This window comes from Stenella coeruleoalba, assembly GCF_951394435.1.
Source record: "Stenella coeruleoalba genome assembly, chromosome: 4".
Classification (NCBI taxonomy): Eukaryota; Metazoa; Chordata; class Mammalia; order Artiodactyla; family Delphinidae; genus Stenella; species Stenella coeruleoalba.
The window spans coordinates 74,740,763-74,764,407 of NC_137149.1; the positions used below are offsets into that span (position 1 = coordinate 74,740,763).

Below are 23,645 nucleotides of genomic sequence, written 5' to 3' on the forward strand. Positions count from 1 at the left end.
AATGAATGAATGCCCCCAAATCTTCATTGGTTCTCTACTTCCATAGAATAAAGTCCAAAGGATTATTCTGGCATTCAAGGCCCTTCATGAGCCAGTCCCACTCAATTTACCTTTCCACCCTTATATTTTACTTCCACAAATTATATAATTTAAGCAAACCGGACTGCTTCCTGTCCTCCCAAGCACCCCCTGTGGCTTACTGATCAGAGCTTTCGTTCCAACATTCCTTCCACAGAATATGCATCTCCCCCTCCTCCACTTGGATACTTCCCTCTCACCCTTCAAGTTCCAGATCTTCCCCCCCATAGCACTGTCTCTGACACTCTCCAGGTACAAATAACTTTTCTATATTTCCTTTCTCTTGTGCCATTTATCACTTTTAAACATTTATGATAATTATTTAGTGTACTCATCTCTATTAGATTATAAGCTTCTTGAGGATAGGAAATCCACCCTCCCAAGAAACAGATACCATGCTTTGCTCCAGTAGGTACCTAGTAAATTTCTCTTTGTGAGTAAAGAAATGAAGAACATTAAAGTAAGCCCATTTAAAAAATAATTTGGACGCAGGAATGGATGCTGACTCTCTTGAAAACAAAGGTCTGAATGAATTGCAGGAGGGGAAAGAAAGGAGGGAAAGAGACTTGTTGGAAGTGTCAGGAGAAAGCACGGGTGCTTTTTCTCTTGCCGATGACAGCAAAGTTCTTAATGGAAGATGATCCCAATCGATAGAGCCAGACAGCTGATTTATGTAACGGAATCAAGCTGAAGTAGTGGTCTTCTTCTGCAGAGTGATGTGAAAGCGGAAAAGGTTACTAGACTAGGGAGGCCAGGGGACTCCACAAGTGTATCTGCTGGTGTTCATAAATATGTTGCCCATCCCCAAACCACAGGAGAGCTCCAGAGAGCAGCCTCCTTGAGCCTGGATGCTGGAGAGTGACAGCGGGGCTGATGCCGCTGCTGTATTTTGGCTGCCGTCGCTGCTGCCACTGGGCAGATACCGCAGTGAGGGGTCTGACTGCGCTGAGTGCTCTCAGGAGCCTGGGTCTGGCTAGGAATGAGAAGTTGAAAGTGAGGGTTGGGAGGTGGGCAGGACTCACATAGGAGCTGCAAACCAAAACAAGAAATCTAGGGAGCAGAAGGAGAGAAAGAGCGAGCTGGAGCCAGGACCTCAGGCCAAGTGGAACTGGAGGAAATGTCATCATTGGTAAAGGAGGACTTGGAGAAGAAACTGTTTAAGCCACTCTCGCAGAATCTGTACGAGTTTATTGAAATAGAGTTCTCGGTCCAGGACAGGTATTACCTCTGTGTGTCAGGTAATCTGTTCTTTCTGTTATCATTTCAAAACGTAAATAACCCCAAGATGCTTGGGTGATAGAAGAACATTTTTGGGTGTTTATTTTCCTATGCAATAACAGCAGATGTATCTTCTTGTGATAGAACTTAACTATGCGAAGATTAAGAATGTGGATTCTACAGAATTTTTTTAAGTGCTAAAATGGAAGACAAAAAAATATTGTATTAAAAATATTTTGGTTAATTGTTCAGAAATGAAACTGGGTATGTGCCTTTGCTGATTTGATTATTTAGTCTCCAGTCTTTTATTTAATTCACTTGCATGGCATGCAGTTTTCTTGTGTAAGAGCTTGTTTTAAAAAATTCAACGGAGAGCTCTCTCTATACTTTTAAACATATTGGAGAATTGAGTTATACAGCTCTATTTCCAACCAATCTGGACAACTAGGGTTCTCTCTTTTCATGCTAGGAAAGAAAAAAAAAAAAAAGACCTTAGATTTTCTTCTGAGGCTTATTTAGACTTCCTGGTGGCTTATTTTGAAAAGAGAAATGATCTTTTAAAAATTCTTTCTCACAGTATGCTCACAGAAACACTATTTTAATGATAGAAATTAGTTCATGAAGATGGAACTTTAAGGAAATGTTCTCTAAACTAATTAAAATATTTTCCCTCATATTTTAAAAATTCATGAAAATTGTCCAAAGGTAGGAATAAGCTTTTGCACTTAATTATGATTTACCTAACCGTAATTTTTGTGCTGAATTTAGACAGAAATTCTTGTGCCATTATTGAATTTAATATAAGCATTTCCTTTTCCCCATCCATGCTTTTTAATAGTTCTCAGGGGCTTCGGAGGAAAGAGCTTAGAAACTCTAAGTTTTCATTGTAGACTTTGCTTTTTAAGGCACACAGTTCAGCATTTTCAGAAAATTTGTTATAACTCCTTTCCGGATAATTTGCATAGAAGAACTTTCAAAAGTTGTCAAGAGGGGCTACTATAAGGGAAGTAGAACATCTTTAGAGAAAGTGCTAAGAACTCTTTAAAATTCTGTAATTCCTAATAAGTATACGAATATTTACTTAATCATAAGAATACTAACATTTATCTAATACGTTACCTAGCATATTTTGCCAAATAAATAAAAAGTGTAAGGCTTAGCATATCAGCAAGGTACAAAACTTAAAATCAGTCCGGGAAAAAGAAAGAAATCAAATGGAAAAATGTCAAATGAAACAATTTTAGAAACTGTGTTATATACAAACGATCAGATCACTATGTCTCAAAGCATCTTGACTTAATATATTAGAGAATATGCTCATTCCAACATGAAAATTTAATAATTTTATACGTATTATAATCCTACTTTATAAAGCTAATTACTCATCACATAACATTAGTGTATATGTATTTTTTAAGAAACTTATAAAAAATAGAACAATCAATAATGCATATTTATTTACCAGGCATTATTTACATCTAATTTACCACATGTATCTTAATGCCCGCCTCCAACTATATAATTAACTTGTTCTATCTGGCATGGGAAAAAAAAAACACTCCTAGAATTAAATTTTTGGAAATGGATGTAATTTTTCCCCAATATCCTCAAGTTTTGAGAAAGACACTATGGGCTGGGGTCACCTGCTGTCTGTTTTCATAAATGACATGAATCCTTTTAACCAGGATTGGAACAACAAGGGGTTGGCATTGTTAACATGTGTGAAGGCAACTGCTTTAGGGTTCAATGTTTTCACCTGGACAATGGCCACATAAAGTAGGTGATCACTTTCATTAGTAAAATTCAATGATTCTGTCATGTTAGAAGCAAAGGAAAAACAAGGTTCTCTTAGATGTGAGAAAGAGAAGACAATATTGTGATATTCCAGGTAAAAGTTAACATTATAAGTCATGTTCATTCACCAACTTTATGACTCTTCTACATATCACATCCATCAACTTGAGAGCACTTTCCCCAAATTTGGCATCTCTTTATGACAATTTCGAATGCAATTAGACAGAACAGTAATTTAAAATAAAGTCAGGGTGATGCTTGCTAGTCCTAAATCTTTGACTATGCTTTACTTAGAAAATCTCCATTGATAGGAATCAAGCAGGCCATATCTCAACTGTTGAGGCAGGTAACTCCAGGTTTTGAATGTTGGCCACCTTCTGGGAGTAGGGAGACATATAGTTATGATTTCCTCTTTATATCCTACAATCCAGCAGTTCTAAATTTGTGAGAATCAAGTCTAGAGTAGTTAAATCCCATCATGCATTTCTCAAATTAAAGAAGATATGTTTAAATAAGTTAAACTTTCTATTTATCCAATCAGAGTCTGGCTTTTGCAGGGGTCTCACAACCAGATGATTGTGATTTACTGATAACAATCAGTTATCAGTTGATAACTTACTTGGTCAATGTCAAAAAGCAGATGTCTTAAATCCTGTCTCCCTCTCTGAAGTTTGCTAGGATTTACATTGGGGATTTCCTGGCACCTCTGTCTCCTCCCACATCAGGGTTTACATGGTCATTTCTCCTTGAAATTAGCTTCCCCTAGCCTAGACCATCATTATCGCTGGCTGTTAAAAGCGGCAACTTCTTAGGAAGGAGGGAGAAGCTCTATAAAGTACGGAAAAAGAAACAGACAAGTCAGTTGTGCAGTGATGAGAATGCAAATGAGTTAAAGAAATTCTGAAGGACTTGAAATCGTATGTAAAGTGATTATGGCTGATTGGATGGGAAGTAGCAGGGCATGGTGGAATGGACTTTGGAAGGCTAGGAGTCCGACACAGCTGGTGTGAAACATGACTCTGCTTTGCCCACCTGCCAGCTGTGATATATGGGGCAACGCTGCGGCCTCGGTGTTGACCTCTCTGAACCAGAAATAATAACATTTACATCTACACATAGTGCTCTCCTCTTAAATCCTAACTAGGGGGAAAAAATGATGAATTCTACTTCAAATAGGGCTAGAATTTTATTCCAAATTGGAAGGTGGGGTTATATTGTTAAAATTACAGAAAAGAATGTATCTATTGTGAAAACATACGCTGAAGTATTTATGTATAAATAGTATATGCTGTAAATAAATATTTATAATAAAAATAAAATATACAGTAAACATATGGAAGTATTTATATTTTATAAATAAAAATTGTATACATATTCAGATACAGATTTAAGTATTCACATATATTTAGAAAAACTTTCTCCATTCACAGGTAATTCATTTGAAAATAAATGGCATTTGCTAGAATTATGAAGATGGTATGCATAAATTCTCCATACCTATTACATGTTGATGCCAAAAAAGAACTTCTCTGTGAACCGGAGAATTGAATAATTTTGTGAAATCATTTATACTGTTCACAAAAAGAGTGTTAAATAAGTTAACAAGAAAAGGAAACAAAATACTAGAGACTGGGTGGCTTATAAACAACAAACATTTAGTTCTCACAGTTCTGGAGTCTGGGAAGTCCAAGAACATGGTGCCTGCAGATTCGGTGTCTGGTGGGGATCTGCGTCCTCATAGACCACCTTTTTCTCCCTCTAACCTTGCAGGGTGGAAAGGGCAAGGGAGCTCTCTGGGGTCTTTTTAGAGGGACACTAATCCCATTCATGAGGGCTCTGCCTTCATGACCTAATCACCTCTGAAAGACCCCACTTCCTACTACCATAACCTTGGGGGTTAGGATTTCAACATAGGAATTGAGGGGAAGGAGGGACAAACATTAAACCTAGAGTACCCAGTATTGCCCCAAAATCGATTTGATTAAAATATTTCTAGAAAAATTATTTGAAAGTTACTTTTTTGATGAAATCAGTAATAGCATTCTCAACAACCCCAAGACATCACCAATACATTGAAACATTTTCACTGAGGCTTCTTGTCTTTGATATCTCATGGTAGTTTTTCCCTATTACTTAATTTCAATGATGAAAACAATTATGTAACACTGGGATTGTAAAATGACAGTGGTTTATGTATTTAAAGTTTTTCTGTGCAGTTTACTCGTGAGCTACTGTTTTTCCTGTTCTGCCAAATTATATTGGTTCACTTGGCCAATCTTCTTTCCACTTAGCCTCATGAATAATAGTGACTATTTCACCATGATAATAGAGGCAGTTATTAACAACAATGTTTATTTTGAAATTAAAAGTGAAGATAAGTTGTTAGCATGAAGTTAAGATGGTTGTTCTGAAAATGCTAACTAAAATAGTGAAACTGGAGCAGGTTCATTCTGAAAGTCCCTGGGTCTATAGATATCACTAAATCATAATTAGCGGCACATCTGATGTTACGGAAACCAACTCTGTTAACATTTTGACTATACAAACAAAATTCTGTTTTAAGACAATGTGATGTTTCCACTTTGCCACTGCCTTAATGTGAATACGGCCATTTAATTTTAGCTAGCAGCAGAACACAAGTATGGAACTTAGGGATTGGGTCCACTCCAGCCTGATCAGACTTTGACTCTTGGCTAAAGACAGTTCTTGGAAACTCCTTGGCTACAGAGGAGACTATTTTGCCAAATTGAGGAGGTTGTACCGTCTCTGTGCTGCATCACTATATCAAAAGGTTAACTTTTAAAGCGTGCATTTTATTTTCTTAGTTTGTTATTAGTGGGACAGTGACCATTAATGTAAGAAAACTTGATGACTGGTAGATCCTACCTTCTTAACATCTCTTTCTTCATTCCCTCCCTCCCACCCATCCTTTACAGAAGTGCCCGAGAAAACTTTCTAAAATGTAAAGCTCATCCTGACCATTCACTTAAAGTCCTTCAGCGACAACACTCCTCACCCTCATCAATCTCCCCAAAAACAGAGCTTTCAGGATAATATTTGAACTCCTTAGCGTAGCATTCTAGACCATTCAGGAACCAGCTCCTGACTACCCTGCTTCCTACCACCTATTCACCCCTACCCTTCATGCCAGCAATACTAAATGCCTGTAAGGACTCAAAAGATTCAAGTATTTTACGCTTTTGTCCACATGCTGTTCCAGAACTCCCTTTACCCCTTTCTTCATTCGGCTAACTCCCATGGTCCTTTACAACACAGATAACCTCCTTCAAGAAGCTCTCTCTGACCCCTAGTGGGATGAAGATGTCCCTTCTCCATGTTCCTATAAGACCCTGTCCATGCCTCATCCACAGCACTTGATCGTGTGTTTTCTCTCTGAAACCCCACTCTCTGTAATCTCAGCAGGAGCAGGAACAGTGCCATAGGGGAATGCACTTTTTCAATGCCTAGCCCAGGGCTTTGTACAAAAGGGGCACTCAAATACTTATCAAATTAATGAAACAAATCAGTGGGTCTACAGTCAATTAGCTGGTTATCATAACATGTAGATGAGGCAGTGAAATTTGCTTCAAATGATATTTTTATACAGTATCCAGTTATTTCTCCCCATCCTCTCCCACTTCCTAAGTCACCAGTGAGACAGCTAGCCAGAACAAGAACATTATTATTTGGTTCTGAGGTAGAGTCTGGACAGACAATTACCTCCTAGGGGAAGGAACTGCCTCCAAAATCTTGTCCTAAGTAAGTATGACAGAATCAACCATGCTTCCACTTCAACACACCAGCCTAATGGCTTCTTTTCTCTTTTCCTTTCCTCTTCCCAAAGCTAACATCTAGACCAGTGGAAGTGGACCTTTTTTAGGGTTGGAGAAGTATACACAGGCAGAAACCCACCAAATTTTGCACAGTTTCAGGAGACTCACAGGTTCTGAGCCAGTTTTCTTACCCAGGGTTAAGATCTTCCACAGTAGGTCCCCTCCAGGACGTGCCCCTCAATCACTCCTTTTGTCCTCAAAATATGCCATCACTCCTCTTCCAGACTCTTGGAATATGTGATCTAAATCATAGCCTTTATTCTCTTATCTCTCTTTCTAAACCCTACCTAACATGAGAACTGGCGCATAGTACGCACTCAGTATAGTTAGTCCATGAAGGAGCCCTCTACAAGCTGTTTTCTGCCCTCCCCATTCTAGAGAAACTGCCCTCAGGGAAGAAATCAATGATCTTCCCCAAGTCAGATTCCGTGCCAGGACTGAACAAAGTTACCCAACAATGTAACTTCATGGGATTGTCTCCAGCTCTTGAAATTCTCTGTCCTCTTGATTTCCATAGATTGCACTGTTGGGCTTGTCTCTTTTCTGCCGGTCCCTTCTTAGACCTCTCTGCTGGCACCTTTTTTATTCTCTACTCTGTTTCACCTCTTTCCTCTGCTCTTTTCCCTATAAACCTAGTTTCGGAAGCCTGTCCCCACAGAAAAATCCCAAGTCTGTACCTTCATTCCTAAACTATAAATTTCCATCATCTCCTTCTCTTCTGAGATAGTTTATGGAGCTCATCTGTACATCAAAGACTAAATTCACTATTCCGCCCAACCATGCTTACGTATTTGGTTTCCATCTAGTGGTGTGAATGCCTCATTTAAAATCTAACTTAGATTTACCACCTCTATTTCCATTGCCTACATCCTACGCCTAGTTCCAACAAAAGCCTCATAAACAAAACAAAACAAAAACGGAAACAATTACTATAAACCAGGCACTACCCTAAGTCATTTATATACTTTAATCTTTATACCCTATGGGTTTGTATCACTCTGATGTCCACTTTACAACATGAGAAAACTGAGGTTTAATCTCTCTAGAGATTAAATAATGAGATTACAGACCACACTGTAAGAAGTGGTGTCATGATTTGAATCTGGAATGTTTAATGCCAGAGCCCACTAAGACACACTGCCTCTTCTAGGGACCTCCAGTTCTTCTTTCTTTTCTTCTTCAGTGTATCCTGGGCATCACTGATTCCAGAAAAATACTCCTTCAACAGGGCACCACTGTATTAGTCTCCTGTTCAAGGAGGAAAGAGACTTACTGAATATGTATTACAGTATGAGCTTTCACTGAACTGACATAGTGCCCTCTTCTTAGATTTGTCAACCTGCTCAGACTCCCTTCTCTGGGAGACTGAGCTCAGCTCCATCATGAAGTCTAAGCTCAACTGTTTGCCTTAATTTCAGTATCACCTGCACTTACAGAGGATAACTACTCCCTTCACCAGTCCCAACTCTGGAGCCCTTACTGTCCAGGCCAGATTCCAATCCCTCCCATCAGAGGGGGGTTGAGACACCATGAGTCCACAGTGGTTTCTGTCACTTTTCAAAACATATTCACAACCTGGTTAACCTTGTTGTCCACCATATCCTAACACCAATCAATCTATACAATCCACTGTCTCTAATCCTACCCGGTGAAGTTCAGGGTCTATTGTCTACTCATTTTGTCATACTGTCCTTCACCTAGAAATGCCGTCAGTATCATCCTTGCCTTTACTAATTTTAAAGCTCTATCTCCAATTCTATTTCTTCCATAATTGTTTCCTTTATTCGAATCCTCTCCCTTCTTAGAACTTCTGTTAAACATATAGTCTGTTCCATATTGCTTATCTATCCCTATGATTATATTGTAATATATTGTTTTAATCTTCTTAACTCGGAGGTCATGCCAAAGTGATGCTTTCCAGAACCAGAAGAGAGTCTTCTCCAAAGACAAATTCCAGTCTCATTCTTAGAAGACAGAACCAGCTTGTAACTCTCCAAGTGACATCATCCACCTTGAAAGTTTAAGATATTCAGTTACCACTGCCACCTCTTTATAATATACCTGTATACATTCATATTATATATTTTATGTGACACATGTGTGTTAGCCTTGTCTCTTCAACAAAACCATAAGTTTCCAGAGGGCAGGGACCATGTCTCATACTTGTACTCCCTGTGGCATTTGTAATAGTTCTATCAGGCAAATAGTGGATACCCAGTAAATACTCCCTTGGGAATTCATTGATAACTTTCAGTCCAGGAACTCTAACGTCAAATGTTGATTCTTCTAATGTGTTCATATGAGACCAAACACAATGATTTTAAGACGAGGAAATTATTTCCCTCATGTTGTTCACATAAAATAAGCAATGATTTTCCCATACCTTTCAAAGTATAGAACTAAAGTTTTTTGTCTCGATGGCACATTTTGAATACTAGGATTTTGGATACACACTACGGAGGATTAAAAATCTCAAACGATACCAAATAGGTCAGTAGTTGCTGTTTTGCAAGCACTCTTACATCAAAAATCTCACAGCAACTTAAAAAAATAAAAGTGTGCACAAGTATTTGCATGGTCAGTCTTCAACAGTGGGTTGCTGTGTGAGCAGAACTGTTTACTTTCCTGTGCTCATTTTCTTATATTGTCATAAATTAAAATTCCAACTTGTTCTGGTAAACACTTTGGCACTGACTGTATGCTCACACTAAGCCTCCTATTTCCTGCCCTGAGTTGAACTCTATCCTCCACCACAAAGCTCAGAGCTGAAAGCACAGAGCTCGGTGTTCTATCTGACAGACATTACCGCGGCTGTATGTGACCACAATTGCAGCAAAAATAAAGTTAACACACTGAGGAAATTTGAGGGCATACTCATGAAGCTTCAGATACCTCAGGGTTCATAACTGGGGTGCAGATACAATGTATGTTCAAGCTTATTATAGGAAAAGGAGATTCATAAATACTGAAAAATATGATGATGAATAATTTATTATATTCTAAGAGTCTAGGTAAACGAAGTGTTTTTCTGTCCTACAGTGACCAAAAATGAAGAAGTAAAAATAATTATGGTGAAACACTACAGAATAGGTTTAGATGAAAAATATGAAGTAACCAAAAAGTGGTCTTTGAACGATCTGCGGATGATCGATGGAAAAGAAGCAGATACAGTAAGTGTTGTTTTGTAAGGGAGATATGGGATCAATATGCTGGAGACCTTTATGGTTAATATCTTACTTCATATATTTTTGGCATGTACTGACAGTTAAAATGACATATTATGCTTAAGTGGTACAGTTTACTGGGATGATCTACTGGTTTGTTTGTTCTGTTTTTATGAGTTTAAATTTGAATTTTTTCGATTAGAGTTAAAACATCTTTCCCAAGGTCTTCTTAACAGGTTAAACACAATCTTCCAGCCAGTTATGAAACTTTAAATATCTGATGCTTCCACCACCACTCTCTTCCCAGCCCAGTTTCCTCCATAATTTGTGGGGATTCCTTTCATCATCTTCTTCAGATTTTACTGTCAGTTAGCAGCTTGATCCTCTGGAAGGATCAATAACGCTTGGAAATCCTACAACCTCAGTGTTGAAAGTGGGGAAAGGGTGTGTACTTTAATCTCTTGTGTGACCACTTGAAAGTGGTTTTCCCAGTCTCTCCTTGAACTCTTCTACTGATGGAGAACTTATTACCACATGAGTAAATCCATTCTACTTCCAAATTAACATCCTTTATTTTTACATGTCCCACTTATGTTTAACTAAAATCTCCTTCACTATAACATCCACCCATCAGTCCTAGCATCGTCATTTGAACCAACCAGAACAAACCCAATCCTTCTTTCACATAGCAGCCTTTCCAATGTTTGAAGACACTAATAAGGTTCCCTCAAGTTTTCTCTTTTCTGGGTTAAATGTAACCATTTCATTCTTTAAATAATGTTCATATGAAGATCAAATAAGTTAATATGACAGGTTATACAAACACTAAGAGGTCACAGCGCTGTTATTTTCTCCCATGACATTGCTGCAACACCCTTCACTATGCAATCTCTTCTCCTCTGGAATGTTTCAGCTTTTCCAGAATTAAATACAATACTTTAGAATTAGCGTGACCAATTTGTATTTCCTTTGATCTGGATTCTTATTTCTAGTAAACACTCAACTGAGACCTCAGGTCTTTGGGGCATGAATTGCCATTTACCCTGATCTGCCGCACCTGCCACGCACATGGAATAAAATCTAGATAAAAGCCCTTCATGATCTGGCTTCTTTATATCTGGTCATTTCTCCTAAAACTTTATACAGCAAAGGTGCTTTAATACTCTCGGGACTTAGAAAGCTCAGTCACCTCCATCCCTCACCCCATTCTCAGATTCCCCATGGAGTAAAGTCCTACTCTTGTCCCCCTGCCCTATAACCCCATTGCACAGTGGATGTAAATAATCCAACAAACTGCAACTGTTGGTTTACTCTGTCTCCCCTCTGGATAAAAAACTGTAACCATTCCTTTTCATCTTTTATTGTAGCCGTCTGCCTGGCAGTTATCAGGGACTCAATAAATATTTCTGTTATTGTTGGATGAGTTAGAATTTAAGCTCATTTTTTCTTAATCTGATTAAATGCCATATTCTTAGGTTGGCCTATTGTTCCTACCTATCAAATCTTCTAATATTTTGATTTTTTAATATTCACTATAGTATGCTGCAGATTTAATGCGCACAGCATTTAGGACTTCATTCAAGTCAATAATAAAAATGATGAAGCAGGCAGGGCTAAGTGCATACCTCTAGGTAATTGATAGGTTACCACTACTACTACTATTATTACCACTACTAGTAGTACTGCTACCTGCTACCATCTCACACTCAGTAAACTCTTACCAGATGACAGGAACCACAAAAAGCTCTTTCCATATGTAACTTCACATAATTGTTACAAAAATCCCATGAATTAGATTCTATCATTACTCCTGATTTACAGATGAGGAAAATGAGACATAAAGAGATTAACTGACTTGCCTAAGGTCAAATAACTACTCTAGAGATGGAACTAGACTTTACCTCCAAATCTATCAATTTGTCTTCTTTGGACTGGTTGTTTATCATCTCTACAAATTTGTGTATTCAGTCACTCACTGAGAATTTATGGTATACCAGGCTCTGCTAGGCTCTGAGGATACAGTGGTAAGTTAGATGGACACAAGCTCTTAATTCTGCCACTTAATTCTGCCTTATTAATTATCTAGTCTGAATATCTAAATTTTTCCCTTAAGATCTTTACTGAAATCAATATATGTTATCTGCTATTATCTTATCACCTAGGAATCCTACTTTTAAAATTTGGTGTGTTTGGCATGACTTCTTGGTGAAGACATGCTGGATTTCATTGCTTTCTGTCCTAAGTAATCACATAGCATTTTTCTGACATTATATTCTACCTAAATGTTCAACACTTAGGAAATAGTTAAATATATTTTTTCATGTCATTATGCTGGAACATTACATGGTCATTAAAAGTCATGTTTCCAAAAGAATACCTCAGAACACAATTGTTCACCATTTAATACGTTTTTTAAAAGTCAGCTGAATACAAAACTTTTCTATAATATTATCTCATTTTACATATTTAATTTATCATAGTATTGAAAATTGAAAGTTGAACCTTAAATTTTAATACAAAAAAATGTATGTGGTATGTAAATGTATATATGAAACTAACCAGTACTTCAACAATAATTATCTCTGTGTCATAGGAGTACAAATTTTTAAAGTATTTTCTTCTATATACTTTTAGGTATTTGCCAAAATTTCTATACTGCATTGAATTTTATCACAAGTCAGTGTCAAGTTCACTAATCTGTAGTTTCAAGAATTAATCATGCCCACCTCTTTTTTTGACCATTTTCTTAATTTTTTCTCAAGTCCTCAAGTGAATATACAATTTATTTAACATTCAAACTTCATTAAGACATGTGCAATATGGCAATTTTACTGGGGGTTTAACCCTATCTAGGATGATTGCTTGCTGGGGCTTAGCAACAGGGTCCAACTTAGCACTAATTAAATACTTTATTGAATAAATATAATGCCAAACAAAATGCATTCAAATGCTTTCTAAAAAAAATCAATTTTAAAGGTCTTTCTATTCAGGCTAATGACAAACACAATAAAGGTAGATATGCTAGTTTAACATAATTGGCTGATTTTATACAGCCAATTATACAGCACTTATATCTTTTAGTCTGCAAGTATATTATTAAATGATAGAGAACATCTAATACAACCATTTCTACAGAACTAGGAAATAAATTTCTAGGAAAGAAAGATTTTACAGACCCCATCTTTTATACCCACCCCAAGAGTAATACCCCAAATGTTACTAATGTCATAATTATTTTCTATAAGCTTGGTCAGTGCCTGGGGATGTATTAATCAAGCCTGTCAGCTTAGATTCATTGGAAGCAGCTAGCTCTGCTCTATTTTCTCCTCACCTTTCTGGCCTTTAATTCCATCTCTATGTTGTTAATTATTCCCTTTCCCATTTGAAGATTGTTATCTTTCATAGTGAACTAGATACAAAAGGGAAATTGAGTATTTCTATTTTTCTGATCACTTTAGGGCCTAAAATATTAAACTGCCAGAAGAAAACCTATAATATCCAAAGAGTAGTTCTTTTAAATATTTCTTTTCTGTGGATGAAGTAAAAATATCTCAGTTGTTCTGGGAATTTCCACTTGTCCTGCCTCTTGTAATTGAATCCTCAGGAGTCAGCATATATTATATTTTTCTCGATAGCAATGATACAGTTTTAAATAGAGCTATTTCAAGCCAAAAGTTGTCAACTTTAAAATGGAATGGAATTGAAATTGAAGTCAATTTATAAAGCAGAAATCAGAATGACTGGGGATTTGGAGACTGACGTGGTGCAACAGAAGAGAGAATGATGTAGCAGGAAATGGGGTTGGGCTGAGTGAGAGCTTAGTCCTTGTCTTGGCTCTGCCAATAACTACATGTGTGACCTGGGCTTCACCCCTCTGGAAACTATTATTCACTATTACATTACATTATATTATATTTAATCTACTATAAACAAGGGATTACTGAATGAACAATGAGATTCCCTTTTAGCTCTATCAAAAGAAAGAAAGAGAGAGGAAGGAGGAGACAGAGGGCGAGAGGAAGGAAGGAAGGAAGGGAGCGAGGGCGGGAGGGAGGAAGGAAGGAAGGGACAGATGGACGAACTTGTATTCTATGTTCATACCTGCTTAGGTTTCAATTATCAGGCTAATGGAAAAACTTAATCCTCTCCAAGTATCTCAAAAGAACAAAGGATATTTTCTACATGATAAGGAGTAAATGTTTCTGTGAGGAAACTACATAAGGAGTATGCTTAGTATCTGGTGATGGAATGGGTGTGATTTCCTTTCATTGAGATTCTCTAAAGAACTGTCCTTCAATCTGCAATCATGACAGCTAGGAAACATTTTGCAAGGTGTGACTAGAGAACATTGTACTTAAAATCACAACACCCTTGTACATTCTTTTTCTTAAAGTATTGTTTTGTTTTTTAAAAATTTTAATAGTGTAAAGCAAGGTGATATTAACACCAGTATCACAATCTTTGGGGACAGATTTGGGAAAAGGAATTATCATTCATTAAGCTCCACACTAGTATCACAGTTTAAATGATTAATCTCATACAAACTTCATAGCCACCCTATCCAAAAAGTGAAGGCCAAATATAATACGTGCCCTGCCCATGGTTACATCAGAGTCAAAATGGTTGGCTAACTCCAAAACCCTTGTTCTTTTTCCTGTCTCCTCTAAGAATTTTCCTATTTGAAAAAGAAATTGCAAATACATAAGTTCTTATATACAAACTTTACACACCTCATGGTAAAAAGTCATTAATACTTTTGCTTGGTCTGGTCTCTCTGCCTCTTTAACATTTAGGGCAATGTTTACCTCCACTTCTCTTTTTATAGGATGACTTCAGATCAGTTCAACACACATTTGTTGAGTGGATACACAAAAGATAAATAACTGAAAACCTCTGCCTTCAAAGAGAGTTAGGAGTCAGGCAGATAATGAATGCGAAAGCATTTTGTAAACTGAAAAGCACTTTATAAATGCAAGGCACAGTTGTTACTGCTATTAGTAACAGTAGCAATGATTATTATTTTAACATGTAGGACCTAGGTCAGGTTTGATGCCTACTTTTCCCTGAAACATCTCCACTAGAAGTATACAGCCTAGAGCAATCCAGTGAGTCAGTCTTTAGTAAATTGTCAGTTTCAGTCAAATGATTTAATGATCCTTGCTATTAACTTTAAAAGTAATTCCTTGCTATTAACTTCAAAGCCAGCAAGTTGGTGATCTGTTGTATGCCAAAGGCTGCTTAGCCATTCTGTATTTCCCCCTTCTACTATTGAAATAGCACAAGGGACCGACCTCCTAGTAGAGAAAAGGAGAAACCTTTTCTCTCCTGTGGAAGTCTATAATTGGGTTTATTCTTTTCTTCCATCCCCATCCATCCTCTCAAATTCACTGCCCTGGGAAGACTTGGTAACTGCACATTTTGACACATATTTATTTGCATAATTGAAAAATCACAGATGCTTCAAAAATAATCTTTCTTATTGTTCTTTATAGAAGCAACATGTTTGAAACAGGTAGTTTTGGAAAGCTCATTTGTAGATTTTGGGAAAATGTTTGATACTGATACTTTACAATCAATACAACAATCAATATGAGAGAATCCAGGAAATCTAGCTACTTTCCTGGCTACAAACTAAATCATGTCTCTCTTTTTCTTCTAGGACAATCCATTTTTTGATCTGCACTTCAAGAAAGTGTACACTTTGGAAGCATATAGTTGTGCTTCCAAATATGCCTTTGTTCGAACTGTAAACAAGCTGAATCATGCATACCTTAAGAAGGACTTACGGATCGTGAACTTTGATTCTACTTACATTAATGATGATTCCATTTGGTCCTCCAACAACAAGGATTGCTTGGTCCTTATGAGAATATGCTTTTATGCTTTCAGTCTAGTGTGCTTTTCCCTGTGTCCCCTGTCACTCTGAATATGTATACCATGTTCCTTCATCAGTGTTCTATGAAAATGGTTCCCTAAGTAAATAGTGATAGTCATGATTTTGTTTTTTCCCTTTATCAGTGACTACTATTCATATGAAAATAAAGTGATGCTTTGTGAATTGCAGTGAAATGTGTTTCGATGCATTCATTCAATATTCTGGACTTTTGCCTATGGTATCTTTGGAAGGAGTTGGATGGTTTTGCCTAAACTAGTATTCTACTAAGGGGTATCAAAAATTATCTTGAAAGGTCTAAATAAGTGGAAATACATCCTGTTTTCACGGACAGGAAGATTTAATATTGTCAAGGTGTCAGTACTACCCAAAGTGATCTGCAGATCAATATAATCCCTATCAAAATTCCAATGGCTTTTTTTGTAGGAATGGAAAAGTCAATAGTCAAATGCATATGGAGCTGCAAGGGACCCCACATAGACAAACGATCTTGAAAAAGAAGTACAAAGTTGGAGGACTCACACCTCCCAATTTCAAAACTTACTACAAAGGTATAATGATCAAAGCAGTATAGTACTGGCATAAAGACAGACATACAGATGAATGGAATAGAACTGAGAGTTCAGAAATAAACTCATACATCTATGGTCAACTGATTTTTGGAAAGGATGCCAAGTTCATTCAAAGGAGAAAAAATAATCTCTTATTATTAGTGCTGGGACAACTGGATATCTACATGCAAAAGAAAGAAACTGAACCCCTTTCTTACAGCATACACAAATATCCTTAAAATGGATTAAAGGTGTGAATGTAAAACCTGAAAGCATTAAACTCCTAGAAGAACACATAGGGGTAAATCTTCGGGACCTTAGATTTGGCAATGGATTTTTATGACATCAAAAGGAAGAGCAACAAAAGAAAAATTAGATAAATTGGACTTCAACAGAGTTACTTTTGCATCAAAGAACATTATCAAGAAAGTGAAAAACAGACCTACAGAATGAAAGAAAACATTTGCAAATTGTATATCTGATAAAGGTTTAATGTAAAGAACTCCTACAACTCAGTAACAAAAAGACAAACACCTAATTCAAAGATAGACAAGAAATTTGAATAGACATCTCTGCAAAGTATACAGTAAGCACAAGAAAAGAAACTCAGCATCATTAGTCATTAGGGAAATGCAAATCAAAACCAAAATGTAACCCCCTTCACACCTACTAGGATGGCTATTTTTAAAAAATACAGAAAACAAGAAGTGTTGGCAAAGATGTGGAGAAACTGAAACCCTTATACATTGCTTATGGGAATGTAAAATGGTATAGCATGGTGGAAAACAGTTTGACTTGTCCTCAAAAAGCTAAACATGGAATTACCAAACAACCCAGCAATTTCACTCCTAGGTATATACCCAGAGGAATTGAAAGCAAGGAGTTGAATAGATGTTTGTACACCAATAATCATTGCAGCATTATTCCCAGTAGCCGAAATATGGAAACAATGCAAGTGTCCATCAACAGATGAATGGATATACAAAATGTGATATATCCGTACAGTGGAATATTATTCTGCCATAAAAAGCAATGAAGTTCTGATACATGCTACAACATTGATGAACATCAAAAATACGTGAAGTAAAATAAACCAGATACAAAAGGACAAATATTGTATGCTTTCACTTATATGAAATATATAGACTAGGCAAAATCAGAGACAGAAAGTAGATTAGCAGTTACCAGGGGCTGGGAGGAAGAAAAACTGGGGAGTTATTACTGAATGGTTATAGAGTTTCTGTTTGGGGTGATGAAAAAGTTTTGGAAATAGTTGGTGGTGATGGTTGCACAACACTGTGAATGTAATTAATGCTGCTGAATTATACATCTTTAAATGGTTAAAATGGCAAATTTAATGTTATATATATTATACCATAATTTTTAAAAACAATGTAATATGTTAGAAATAATTGAATTGTACACTTTAAATTGGTGAATTGCATGGTGTGTGAATTATACATCAATAAAAATGTTAACAAGAAAAAAAGGACTACTTTAAATCTACTAGAAGAAAACATGGGTGAATTTTTTTATAAACTGAGAGTGGGGAAAACTCCTAGCTATCACTCAAATCTAGAAACAATGAAGAAAAATGATTAATTTAACTACATCAATATAAGAAGCCTTTGCATGAAAAGAAAAACTATATTCAATCAAATGACAAACTGGAAAAAGTGCAAGTTATGTAGCAATACATTTATACCTTTCATATACAGATTGCTCCTAAAATTGAAGAGTTAAAAAAACTAACTGCAATTTGCTGAAAAATTAGTAAAAGATACATACATAGAAAAAGAATTGCAAATGACACTTAAACATATAAGATGCTTAACCTTGCCCATAATAGGAGAAATACCAATTAAATATACAGTGTGATCCTGTTTCTTACCTCTCTATTGGAAAAAATTCAAAACTTTGACAATATTCCATTGGGAATGGGAAAACAGTTCCCCTCATTCGCGGCTGTTGGAAATGCAAGAGAGTACAAATCTGATAGGAGAGGAATTTGAGAATATCTTGCAGAACTATGTATACATTTACTCTTTTATATGGAAATTTTATTTTATTTCTAGGACTCAAAGGCATCCCAAAGGTACTTTGGCAAAGATACAGAATGACAAATGCATAAGGCATGTGACATTGTTTGCAAGAGTGAAATATTTCAAATAGTCCGAATATCCATCTTTAGAGGAAGAGGCCTGATTGGAGGTCATTGGCATGGGGGAGGTGTTGGCGGGCTAACAAGAAGCCAAGCATACTAGGTGATTGGTTAAAGGTATGTATATGGCTTTCTCTATAGTTGGTCCTAAGTCAGAAGTGGGGGCCAAAATCAGGGAAGCTGGGTTATTAATCAAGTCCTGGTCATCTGGGGCCCATTACTACAGGGGCTATTATTAGGCTTTCTAGATTGGTTGCTACAGATAGTAGTTTGACTTCCTGGACTGGTTACTGAACATACTAGTATGGCTTCCTCAGCTGGTTGCTGCAGGTGGTGGGGCAGAGTTCTATTTTTATATATAATCTGGCCATTGTCCATTTGTATATTCAGAAATATCTTGTTTATGGTGATGGTTACATGACTGTATACACTTGTCAAAATCCATCGAACCTAAAAGCATATCCAAAAGCTTAATTGTTAGTAATATTGGTAGTGTTATTTTGACAGTATCATAGGAGTGTGAGTACTGTAAGATTAAACACATGTTATCACGTTAATGTCATTAGAAACCGAGATTTTTAAGCCTAACAGAGGGAATATACAAGTAAAAAAATCAAAGAAATTAAAGCCCAGTAACAGTAAATTTAACTGGAAATGGTAATATAAACTTACTAATATAAACCCCTCTTTCTTTAAAAAAAAAAAAGCATGCATTTTCTAGATTTGTCTACTGAAACCGTGAAGCAAAGACATCGTGAGGCATGAGCATCTTAGCATGCAAGAGTGTTCTGCCAATACCATCTCCCACTGAAAAGACTGGAGTCTATTTAAAGAAATTACTGATTCCAGGTCTGGGACAGAAAATGTACAAGATGAACATGGGACATCTTGATGTACCAGGAAGAAAGGAAGCTATCAAAGTCAACTGGGGTCAGTCCAAGGACACAGGAGCCAACTTGAAGTAGCTCTCACTGGCCTAAGATGAGACAATTTGAGCATAACAGGAAAATGACTATAATAGAATGAAGGATTTGATCCTCTCCCTCTTTTTCTTGATGAGTCTGGCTAGTGTTTTATCAATTTTGTTTATCTTCTCAAAGAACCAGCTTTTAGCTTTATTGATCTTTGCCACTGTTTTCTTCGTTTCTATTTCATTTATTTCTGCTCTGATCTTTATGATTTCTTTCCTTCTGCTAACTTTGGGTTTTGTTTGTTCTTCTTTCTCTAGTTCCTTTAGGTGTAAGGTTAGATTGTTTATTTGAGATTTTTCTTGTTTCTTGAGGTATGCCTGTATAGCTATAAACTTGCCGCTTAGAACTGCTTTTGCTGCATCCCATAGGTTTTGGATCGTCGTATTTCATTGTCATTTGTCTCTAGGTATTTTTTGTTTTCCTCTTTGCTTTCTTCAGTGATCTCTTGGTTATTTAGTAACGTACTGTTTAGCCTCCATGTGTTTGTGTATTTTACGTTTTTTTCCCTGTAATTCATTTCTAATCTCATAGCATTGTAATCAGAAAAGATGCTTGATACGATTTCAATTTTCTTAAATTTACCAAGGCTTGATTTGTGACCCAAGATGTGATCTATCCTGGAGAATGTTCCATGTGCACTTGAGAAGAAAGTGTAATCTGCTGTTTTTAGATGAAATGTCCTATAAATATCAATTAAATCTGTCTGGTCTATTGTGTCATTATTTAAAGCTTGTGTTTCCTTATTAATTTTCTGTCTGGATGATCTGTCCATTGGTGTAAGTTAGGTGTTAACGTCTCCCACTATTATTGTGTTACTGTCAATATCCTCTTTTATAGCTGTTAGCATTTGCCTTATGTATTGAGGTGCTCCTATGTTGGGTGCATATATATTTATAATTGTTATATCTTCTTCTTGGATTGATCCCTTGATCATTGTGTAGTATCCTTCCTTGTCTCTTATAACATTCTTTATTTTAAAGTCTATTTTATCTGATGTGAGTATTGCTATTCCAGCTTTCTTTTGATTTCCATTTGCATGGAATATCTTTTTCTATCCTCTCACTTTCAGTCTGTATGTGTCCCTAGGTTTGAAGTGGGTCTCTTGTAGACAGCATATATATGGGTCTTGTTTTTGTATCCATTCAGTGAGCCTGTGTCTTTTGGTTGGAGCATTTAATCCATTCACATTTAAGGTAATTATCAATACGTATGTTCCTATTACCATTTTCTGAACTGTTTTGGGTTTGTTTTTGTAGGTCCTTTTCTTCTGTTGTGTTTCCCACTTAGAGAAGTTCCTTTAGCATTTGTTGTAGAGCTGGTTGGGTGGTGCTGAATTCTCTTAGCTTTTGCTTATCTGTAAAGCTTTTGATTTCTCCATGAAATCAGAATGAGATCCTTGCCAGGTAATCTTGGTTGTAGTTTCTTCCCTTTTGTCACTTTATATATATCATGCCACTCCTTTCTGGCTTATAGAGTTTCTGCTGAGAAATCAGCTGTTGACCTTATGGGAGTTCCCTTGTATGTTATTTGTCATTTTCCCTTGTTGTTTTTAATAATTTTTCTTTGTCTTTAATTTTTGTCAATTTGATTACTGTGTGTCTCGGCGTGTTTCTCCTTGGGTTTATCCTGCCTGTGTCTCTCTGTGCTTCCTGGACTTGGGTGGCTATTTCCCTTCCCATGTTAAGGAAGTTTTTGACTATAATGTCCTCAAATATTTTCTCAGGTCCTTTCTCTCTCTCTTCTCCTTCTGGGACCCCTATAATGCACCTGTTGGAGTATTTAATGTTGTCCCAGAGGTCTCTTAGTCTGTCTTCATTTCTTTTCATTTTTCTTTCTTTATTCTGTTCTGCAGTAGTGAATTCCACCATTCTGTCTTCCAGGTCACTTATCCGTTCTTCTGCCTCAGTTATTTGCTATTGATTCCTTCTAGTGTATATTTCATTTCATCTGTTGTATTGCTTATCTCTGTTTGTTCTTTAATTCCTATCTAGTTGTATGTTCTTGAATTCTTCTAGGTCTTTGTTAAACATTTCTTGCACCTTCTCAATCTTTTCTTCCATTCTTTTTCTGAGGTCCTGGATCATCTTCACTATCATTATAATGAATTCTTTTTCTGGAAGGTTGCCTATTCCCACTTCATTTAGTTTTTTTTCTGGGGTTTTGTCTTGTTCCTTCATCTGGTACATAGTCCTCTGCCTTTTCATTTTGTCTACCTTTATGTGACGGTGGTTTTCGTTCCACAGGCTGCAGGATTTAGTTCTTCTTGTTTCTGCTGTCTTCTCTCTAGTGGATGAAGCTATCTAAGAGGCTTGTGCCAGCTTCCTGATGGGAGGGACTGGTGGTGGGTAGAGCTGGGTGTTGCTTTGGTGGGCAGAGCTCAGTAAAACTTTAATCCCCTTGTCTGCTGATGGGTGGGGCTGAGTTCCCTCCCTGTTGGTTGTTTGGCCTGAGGCAACCCAGCACTGGAGGCTACAGGCTCTTTGGTGGGACTAATGGTGGACTACAGGAGGGCTCATGCCAAGGAGTACTTCCCAGAGCTTCTGCTGTCAGTGTCCTTGTCCCTGTGGTGAGCCACAGACACACCCCGCCTCTGCAGGAGACCCTCCAACACTCTAGCTGGTAGGTCTGGTTCAGTCTCCTATGGGATCACTGCGCCTTCCCCTTGGGTCCTGATGTGCACCCTACTTTGAGTGTGCCCTCCAAGAGTGGAGTCTCTGTTTCCCCCTGTCCTGTTGAAGTCCTGCAATCAAATCCTGCTAGCCTACAAAGTCTGAATCTCTGGGAATTCCTTCTCCCATTGCCGGACCCAAGGAGCTCAGAACCTTCAATCCAGTGTGTGGACTTCTGTGGTATAATTGTTCTCCAGTTTGTGAGTCACCCACCAGCAATTATGGGATTTGATTTTATTGTGATTGCACCCCTCCTACCATTTCATTGAGGACTCTCCTGTGTCTTTGGAGGTGGGGTATCTTTTTTGGTGAGTTCCAGGGTCTTCCTGTTGATGATTGTTCAGCGGTTAGTTGTGATTCTGGTGCTCTTGCAAGAGGGAGTGAGAGCGCATCCTTCTACTCCGCCATCTTGAACCAATTTCAATTTTACCAATATTGTTCAAACATCAATACTCACTACTCCTGGCCATTTAGAAGAAACTTTTCCCTTGGAGCTCATTAACAATGAAAAATTTATTCCATGCTATCCAAATATGAGATTGCCTCATATATGATATATGTTAATATATGTGGCCTTCTGCCTATGAAAGGGAAGCAGGACTGCAGGGCTTGAGTGACTATTTCATGTCTTTTGAGAACATAAATCTACCCAATTTAATCTTCCAACCAACCTGCATATAAATAATAGCTACCATTTATTGAGTGCTTACTATGTGCCAAGTAATGTGCAAGTGCTTTACAAGAAATATATCTCAGTGAATTGCAGGACAGTCCCAAAAGATGGCATTTATAATTTTGAATTTACAGATGAGGAAACTCAAGCTCAGAAGAGTTAAGTAATCTGCCCTGTGATCACTGAACCAGTAAAGACCAGATTTGAACCCAGGTCTGCACGACCCCAGCAACCATGTTCTTTCCACTGTCTTATGTTGCTTCCCAAGTGTACTTTATGCAGATAACTATAGTAATATAAAGAGATATTCACTGAAATACTACTATGTGCCTACTATGTGTCTTTGGGCTAAATAATCTGTGCTGTTTTCTAATCCTTAGAATAAGGATAATAAAGATTCCCACCTCATAGGACCAAAGTAGTTAATACATGTAAAATGCTTAGGATAGTACAGAGAACATAATAAGTGAATTGATATGAGTTCTAGGAACTGGGAATACATCAGTGAGCAAAACAGAAGTCTTTGTCTTCATAAGGCTTCATTCTGGTGAAAGGGAAAGAATAAGTAAATAAATAAACAAATAACATATATTAACTATATATATATATATACACATATGGCATTATATCTGATATATAT

At 37.0% G+C, this 23,645-nt stretch overlaps 2 protein-coding genes across 5 annotated transcripts in view; one reads left to right on the plus strand and one right to left on the minus strand.

The window, feature by feature from the left end:
* The window catches only part of NMU (neuromedin U), a 237,847-nt gene that overhangs the window by 207,933 nt on the left and 6,269 nt on the right, over positions 1 to 23,645 (minus strand). The gene's annotated exons all lie outside the window — the stretch shown is intronic.
* On the plus strand, positions 1,196 to 16,013 carry EXOC1L (exocyst complex component 1 like; the record flags this gene model as incomplete). The annotated part of the gene is made up of 3 exons (XM_079920330.1): positions 1,196 to 1,316; positions 9,963 to 10,093; positions 15,747 to 16,013. 3 exons carry the CDS (start codon positions 1,196 to 1,198, stop codon positions 16,011 to 16,013), a joined length of 519 nt encoding a protein of 172 aa, XP_079776456.1.